Source organism: Natator depressus, chromosome 25 (assembly GCF_965152275.1).
Source record: "Natator depressus isolate rNatDep1 chromosome 25, rNatDep2.hap1, whole genome shotgun sequence".
NCBI lineage: Eukaryota > Metazoa > Chordata > Testudines > Cheloniidae > Natator > Natator depressus.
Window position 1 is genome coordinate 7,046,402 of NC_134258.1, and position 7,292 is coordinate 7,053,693.

The 7,292-nt window shown below is 58.1% G+C and overlaps 1 protein-coding gene across 1 annotated transcript in view; it reads left to right on the top strand.

Annotated features, from left to right (window-relative positions):
* ADAMTS10 (ADAM metallopeptidase with thrombospondin type 1 motif 10) overlaps positions 1–7,292 on the top strand; it is a 100,409-nt gene extending 93,117 nt beyond the window's left edge. The window contains exons 22-25 of the mRNA XM_074939438.1: positions 1,080–1,284; positions 4,060–4,236; positions 5,830–5,986; positions 6,494–7,292. Coding sequence (XP_074795539.1) covers positions 1,080–1,284; positions 4,060–4,236; positions 5,830–5,986; positions 6,494–6,603 — 649 coding nt within the window. The 3' untranslated portion in view covers positions 6,604–7,292. The remainder of the gene's footprint in view (positions 1–1,079; positions 1,285–4,059; positions 4,237–5,829; positions 5,987–6,493) is intronic.

Below are 7,292 nucleotides of genomic sequence, written 5' to 3' on the forward strand. Positions count from 1 at the left end.
CGAGGTGGAGAATGGATGTAGTGCCTGCTCTCTCCCTGAATCAGTGAAGCAGGTTCTTCCATCTTTTTTCTTCCCCCGAATCAGTTCCCCCGAGTCAGTTTCCCCTGTCTCTCTTCCCTCTGGGAGAAAGGATGATCCTTGTGGTTCCGTTCCAGACATGGCCACAGGCTCCTGGGTGGAGTCAATCCAGCTTCCGGGGGTGATGATCATACTCAGCAAGGCACTAAAGTCTGTGTGGCGCCACTGGGCTCCCCAGAGGAAAGGTGTCAGAGGATGGCAAGGGTGTGGTATTATGTTATCTTTCCGCTCTGTCACTAATAATAATATCCAGCGCTTTTCACCTCAAAGTGCTTCACAAAGGAGGACAATAGCACTGTCCCCGTTTTACAGCGAGGGAAACTGAGGCACAGAGCGGCAGTCACTTGCCCAAGGTCAGTGGCAGAGCCAAGACTAGAACCCCAGTCCCTGTCCAGGGCCCTTATCCACTAGACTAGTGCAGGGGATGGGTTCATAGAGTGTGGGGGGTCTGCTGGCCAGAAGGTTCATCGGTAAAGTGGAATTTCTCCCAGAGTCATTGTACCCCCTCTCCCCACCATGTGCCCCTCTCCCCGCAATATTAGCACCTTCTCTGTGCGTCTCCTTAGAAACATGCACAGACCCAGCCCCGCAAGTCGGTGTCATTGTCCCCGCTGTACGTGCAGAGATTAAATGACCGGTGCAAAGCCAGTCCGTGCGAGGCCGGGGAGGACTCGGGGTATGTGTACTCAGCCTGTGGGAGCCAGCCTCTTAGCCCAGAGGGTGCAGACAGCCTAAGGGTAGCAGGACTTGTATAAATAGCCGTGTAGCTTCAGGACCCGAGCTCCAGCCCGAGCCACAACCTCAATGCACTGTCTACACAGCTGTTTTCAGAGGGCTAGCACGAGCCGAGCTAGCCAAGTCTGTCACCCCAGGCTCAGAGGCTCACTGCGCGGGCTGCGTAGATGTACTCTGGGGTTGCTGGCTCCTAGTGCTGGGCTCAGACAATGGCTGCCCAGGGTCAAGCTTCGCTCCTAGCTGCCAACGCTTGTCTCTTTCCCCAGCTGGGTGATCGGGAACTGGTCCGAATGCAGCCGGAGCTGCAACGAGGGCGTCCGCACCCGCAGCGTCGTCTGCCGCAGGAAGATCGCTGCCACCGAGGAGAAAATCCTGGACGATGGCTCCTGTTCCCAACCCAAGCCCAAGATGCACGAGCCCTGCAATAACCAAACGTGCCCCCCAGAATGGGCTGCTCTGGACTGGTCAGAGGTAAGGGCCCATCGCACGGGCTCTCAGAATCCCCTGTCTCCTTATAGCTTGGGCCCTGCTGTGCTCCATTCATTACGGCAGGTCAAGGCTGTCCAGGGCCTACAGTGCCATTGACGGAGGGGTACTGCCCCATGCAGGGCACAGTCCTGCACTTACCAAGGAGATGGACTAGGTGGGACCTAACGAGGCTTTGCCACTGGGTGGGAACCTGGGTGACTTCAAAGTGTCTGCCCCATGCTGAGCACTTAGGCTGCATCAGGTCCTAAGAACGGCCAGAGTGGGTCAGATCAATGGTCCATCTTGCCCAGTATCTTGTGTTCCAATAGTGGCCAATGCCAGGTGCGTCAGGAGAAATGAACGGAAGAGGGCAATTATTGAGTGATCCATCCCCTGTCATCCACTCCCAGCTTCTGGCAGTCAGAGGCTAGGGACACGCAGAGCCTGGGGTTACATCCCTGACCAGCTTGGCTAATAGTCATTGATGGACCTACCTAGTTCTTTTTTTGGACCCCGTTATAATGTTGGCCTTCGCAACATTCCCTGGCAACGAGTTCCACAAGTTGACTGTGCATTGTGTGAAGAAATACTTCTGACTACCCCTCTGATTTGGTTCTTTTTGTTTGTTTTAAACCTGCTGCCTATTCATTTCATTGGGTGAGCCCCTAGTTCTTGTGTTATGAATAAGGCTACGTTTTAGTCAAGGGTATTTTAGTAACAGTCATGGACAGGTCACGGGCAGTAAACAAAAATTCATACCCCTGACTAAAACTTGGGCGGGAGCCATGGGTGCTCTGGAGGGGTACTCCGGGGGCACCGCTGGTGCTGGGAGAGGTGACCCAGGATCCCGCTGGGGGGAGCAGGCAGTGGCGCCCAGCCCAGGACCCCCACTGGTGCTGGGAGCAGGAGGGTTGGCCGGGCTGGCAGGGGCTCCCCACCCAATCCGCGTGTCTCTGCAGCTCGTAGGCAGCGCAGGGGCCAGGGGGCTCTGCGCACTGCTCCCATTGGCTGGGAACTGCAGCCATTGGGAGCTGCGGGGGCGGGGCCTGCAGGCGCTGGCAGCACGGGGAGCCCCTGGCCCCTCCACCTAGGAGGACCTGCAGGGCCATGCCAGTGGGAGCCGCGGAGCCCCAAGGTAAGCGCCCCCTGCACCGCCCGACCCCTAGCCCTGAGCCCCCTCCCACACACCTAACTGCTGCTGCTGGCCCAGGAGCTGCCCGGCTCAGGCAGCCCCTGAGCCAGCACCGGCCGCTGCAGACGTGCCGGAAAGTCACAAAATCCATGATAGACTCACAGCCTTAGGTCTGATAAGGAGTAAATAACACTTCGCTATTCACTTTCTCCACCCCAGTCTTGATTTCATAGACCTCGAGCCGATCGCCCCCCTTAGTCGTCTCTCTTCAAAACTGAACTGTTCCAGTCTTTTTAATCTCTCCTCATACGGAGGCTGTTCCATGCCCTGGATCATTTTGGTTGTGCTTCTCGGTACCTTTTCCAGTTCTAAGTTTTGCCATCCTCTGAGCTGGGAGGGCCAAGCCTAGGGCTTCATTAGCTGACATATCTAGCTAGTGTTACCACAAACTTCTGAGAGCTAAGGTAGCGCGGAGGGTCAGTACGTCCCTAGCCTCTGACCACAAGTGAAATGAGTTTGGCATCTCAGCCCGGAGTGCCGAAGCAGCCAGTAGGGATAAAGCTTGCTGGCTTAGTGGCTTGTCTCAAGAAGGGGAAATCCAGAAACTCTGGTCGAAGAGACCCCCCCCATTCGAAGCAAGGTCCTGGTTGGCACCTAATTTAAAGAAAGTGTCATTTATTCATTATTTTATTTTTGTATTACTGTAGCTCCTAGCAGCCCCAGTCATGGCCCAGGACCCCCCTGGGCTAGGCGCTGGACAAACAATGGAAGGACAGTCTCTGCCCCAGAGAGCTTCCATTCTAAATAGACAAGCGACACCCCTGGGGCACAGAGAGATGGGGAGCGCAAGGAAACAATAGGCCGTATTGGCCAGCGTGATGGGCAGTGGCCCAGCCCAAGGCCACGAAGATGCTAATACTTGACTGTTAGTGGACCAGATACTGCTCTGTGTAATGTCATGTGTGAGCCTGGGGTGTACATGGTTGGGAGTGCTGAGCAGGATGGGAGTGCCTTGAGCTCACAAACTCAGCTGTGCTAAGGGAAGGGATCCCACGGCCTTTGTAAGTTTCCTGCATGACCCATATTTGCCTCCCGGAGTTGGGATCTTAGAATCCTAGAACTGGAAGGGACCTCGAGAGGTCATCTAGACCGGTCCCCTGCACTCATGGCAGGACTCAGTATTATCTTTTTGGCATGGTGTCTTCTTCACTTGGGCATTGGCAGGCTGAAATGTGTGGGTGACAAAGGGCATGGGGCCTGCTGTTGCTCAGACCTTTACCTTGCACGCCCTTGGGTGGAGAGGGAATGGGGAGATTCTCCATGCGCCCTGAGATCAGTGTATCTTTTCTTTCCTCAAAAACAAAAGGAGTACTTGTGGCACCTTAGAGACTAACAAATTTATTTGAGCATAAGCTTTTGTGAGCTACAGCTCACTTCATCGGATGCATGAAGTGAGCTGTAGCTCAGGAAAGCTTATGCTCAAATAAATTTGTTAGTCTCTTATAAGGTGCCACAGGTCCTCCTTTCCTTTTTGCAGATACAGACTAACACAGTTGCTACTCTTGAAACTTTTCTTTCCTGTGCCCCCTAAAGCTGAGCCTGCCCTTTGCAGGGCACCCCAAGTTTCATGGGTCTCCTCTTTGCAGTGCACCCCGAGCTGTGGGCCTGGTTTCCGCCACCGCATTGTGCTTTGCAAAAGCGGCGACCACAGCACGACCCTGGCAACCTCGCAGTGCCCCGAGAACACCAAGCCCCCGACCAGCATGAGGTGCAACCTGCGACGCTGCCCGCCCCCGCGGTGGGTGACTGGCGAATGGGGAGAGGTACTGAATGATCTCCTGCCACAGTCCCAGGAGTTCCCAGCCCACTCAGTGGCCTTGGGGTGGGGAACCCAGGTGATCTCCCATGTGGGACCACCAGGGGGTGCTGCACCACAGGGAATTGAAGTAATGCAGCATGGGTGGAAAAGCAAGAGTACCCAGGCCGCCAGGCAGACACTGACTGACCGCAGCAAACAGCCCCGCCCCAGTCCCCTTGCCCGCAGGTACCTGTTAGCCTCAGCGCAATGTCTGCCCTCCGCTATAGCCATACGGCCCCATTCGGCTCCTAGGGCACGTCTACACTGCCATAAATAACTCACAACTGCGGGGCTAGAAATAGCAGTGATGAGACGCGGGGTCTGGCTGGCGTCCAGGCTGAGACCCGCCCCCCTCGTGGAGTCCCAGAGCCCAGGCTCCAGCCTGAGCCCAACGTCTGCACGGCAATTTAGCAGCCGTGTAGACGTGCCCTTGGAGTCCGCAGACAGACACCCGGCTGCATGCCAGGGAGCACTCTGCTTCCAGTGGTCACCAGCGCGGTGGCGGGCGGTGGCTCCTGGTCGGCTGGGCCAGTCTTGCCTAGGCCTGGCTGGAGTCCCTGCTTGGCTGGCGCGGGTTTGCTGCGTGTGCCCCTGGGACGCCTCTCTGTTGAGCCCCGCGCTCTGCCCTGCTCCAGCTGCTCAGGCCTTATCTCTTGCCTGGTCCCTGGGGTCCCTGTGCTGACTAGCCCACTGGGCAAATGAAACGCCTCCCTTTGCGAGCTCGGAGCCGCTGCTTTGCCACCTTTGGGGCTCCTTCTCCCTGTCCCCCTTCCCCGGGGCAGGTGGAGCAATCAGGCTGGTTTTTGTCCCAGCCACCAGGCCCCCTCCTGGAGTCAGCCGGGCACCTTCTTCCCACTCAGCCCTGAAGTTTCAGCCCCTGCTTCTTGCCTGCAATGGGGAGAAGTGAGACAAGGAGCCCGCAAGCCGTGGCCAGATGGGATCCGGGCAGATAAAGGGGAGAGGTGCCCTTAAGTCTGTTCCTCTTTCCTTCCCAAAGGGGGCCCTTATTTACCTGGGCATGGCTGTTGTCTCCACCCCCTTAGCCTCCCAGCCCCTTCCCCGAGAGCCCAGGAGTCCAGCCTTTGAACCCCTCTGCTATCAACCACTAAGGGATGTCCAGCCAGGGAAACTGAGCTGATGGATCTTCCCTCCACTCGGGCACAGGCAGGCCGCCTCTGTCTCCGTGGACTAGGCAGTGCCCCAGTTACTGATGGGTGGACGGCTGGATTAGTAAATGTACCGAGAACTGGGCTCTGTAGTTCAGGGCAGTGTAGGGGTGGAGGGTTGGACTCTCCAACATAACAGCTATCTAGGGGTGTGCAGGGGGAGGGCCAGTAGGCTTGGATCAAGCCTATAAAGGCAGCTGGACTGCATTGATCCGCTCGGTGCATAGAAGTCCCTGTAGCCAGCTGGAAACAGCAATCTGCAGCCCTCAAGGGCTGGGTTAAACACAGTGGCCGGGCTGCAGCCCTGGGAGAAGCCAAGCCCAGCCCCCTCCCCATTAGCAGTGAACCGCAGGGCAGGTCTGACTCTGCCCTGTCGCCCGTCCCCCCCACAGTGCTCCGCCCAGTGCGGCCTCGGCCAGCAGAGGCGCTCCGTCCAGTGCTTGACCCACACGGGGCAGCCGTCCGGCGACTGCGGGGAGAGCCTGAAGCCTGCGGGCATGCAGCAGTGTGAAGCGAGGTGCAAATCAGGACCTACCGAGAGCCCCGAAGGTACCGGCCAGGCCACGCCGATGCAGGAGAGAGAGCTTCAAATCTAAATCCTGTCCGTTGCTAACAGTCGGGTTCGAAATCTCCCCTCTGGGTCCGTGCTGACCCCAATATCCCTGCACGGAAGTGTGGGTCTCAGTAAGGGGCGCTCTCCCCTCTGGGTCAGCTCTCGTGGGGGGCGGGGGTGAAGTGGCTCCTGCATGTACTTTGTCCGGGTGAGCCTGCCCAGCACTGTGGGACCCCTGGGAGGAGAGGCCTTGATCTCCCTGTAAGATTCCCCATCCCGAGCTCGGTTCATTGCCCTTGTGTGGGGTTCACCCCGTTTTCTCCTTGGCAGCCAGTCCATGGAGACTGGGCCCTGGGCAACAACACTTTCCCAGAGTTTGGGGGAGTTCCGCTCGGGGGGGGGGCTGCTCGGAGCCCATTCTCTACCCTGCTTATGTAGACTAGCGCCCCCGCCCCCAGTGCACAGCTGGGTCTCTAATCCCTTTCCCTCTGGGCTCCCTGCAGAATGCAAGGATGTGAACAAGGTCGCCTACTGCCCCCTGGTGTTGAAGTTCAAGTTCTGCAGCCGGACCTACTTCCGACAGATGTGCTGTAAAACGTGCCAGGGGCATTAAAGTGCAAGGCGACCCCTGTAGGAAAACTGGAAGGCGAAAGCAATGCCGGAGGGCAGCCGAGCCGTGCCGTGCCGTTCCCCTCCACCCCCGGGAATCTCCAAAGGATTCAACCCAAACACTGGTCGTGCTTCTGGTGGGAGCCGGCGACACCCCCTCACCCCCCGACCCCAACCCCACAAGAACCCCCGTGGCGGGAGCCTCAGTTAAACCACTGCCAACGCGTGTGCCACTCCGGAGACCGGCAGCACAAAGCACGGGAGGAGCGGGGAGATCTCTGCAGCCACAACGGAGCCGGTCACCGTGCCGGGAGAGGGCAGAGCTGGGGAGAGTGTGGCAACAAGGACATTACTTGAAATTCTGACATTTGTTATTTATTTAGTAGCACAGCTGGGTCCTGCGGGCACCAGCCAACAGCCTCCAGATGGTGCCAACAGCCCTGCCCACCACACTGGGGAGGGCAGGGTGGTCCTCGACAGCCAATCAGCATGCTCTGGTCCTGCTCTCGCCTTGCTCCGTGCCGGGTCTCCTGAAGGGCATCGCTGTCCGCCTCTGGGAAACCGAGTGTGCTCCATGGCTGCCATGGCGCTGGGAAGCAGGCCTCGGGCCGGGGAGGGGGACTGAGTGAATGGAGCAGTCCGTCCTGCCCTATGCCAGCGGGAGCCCGGGGAAAACCAGGAGAGCAAGAAGAG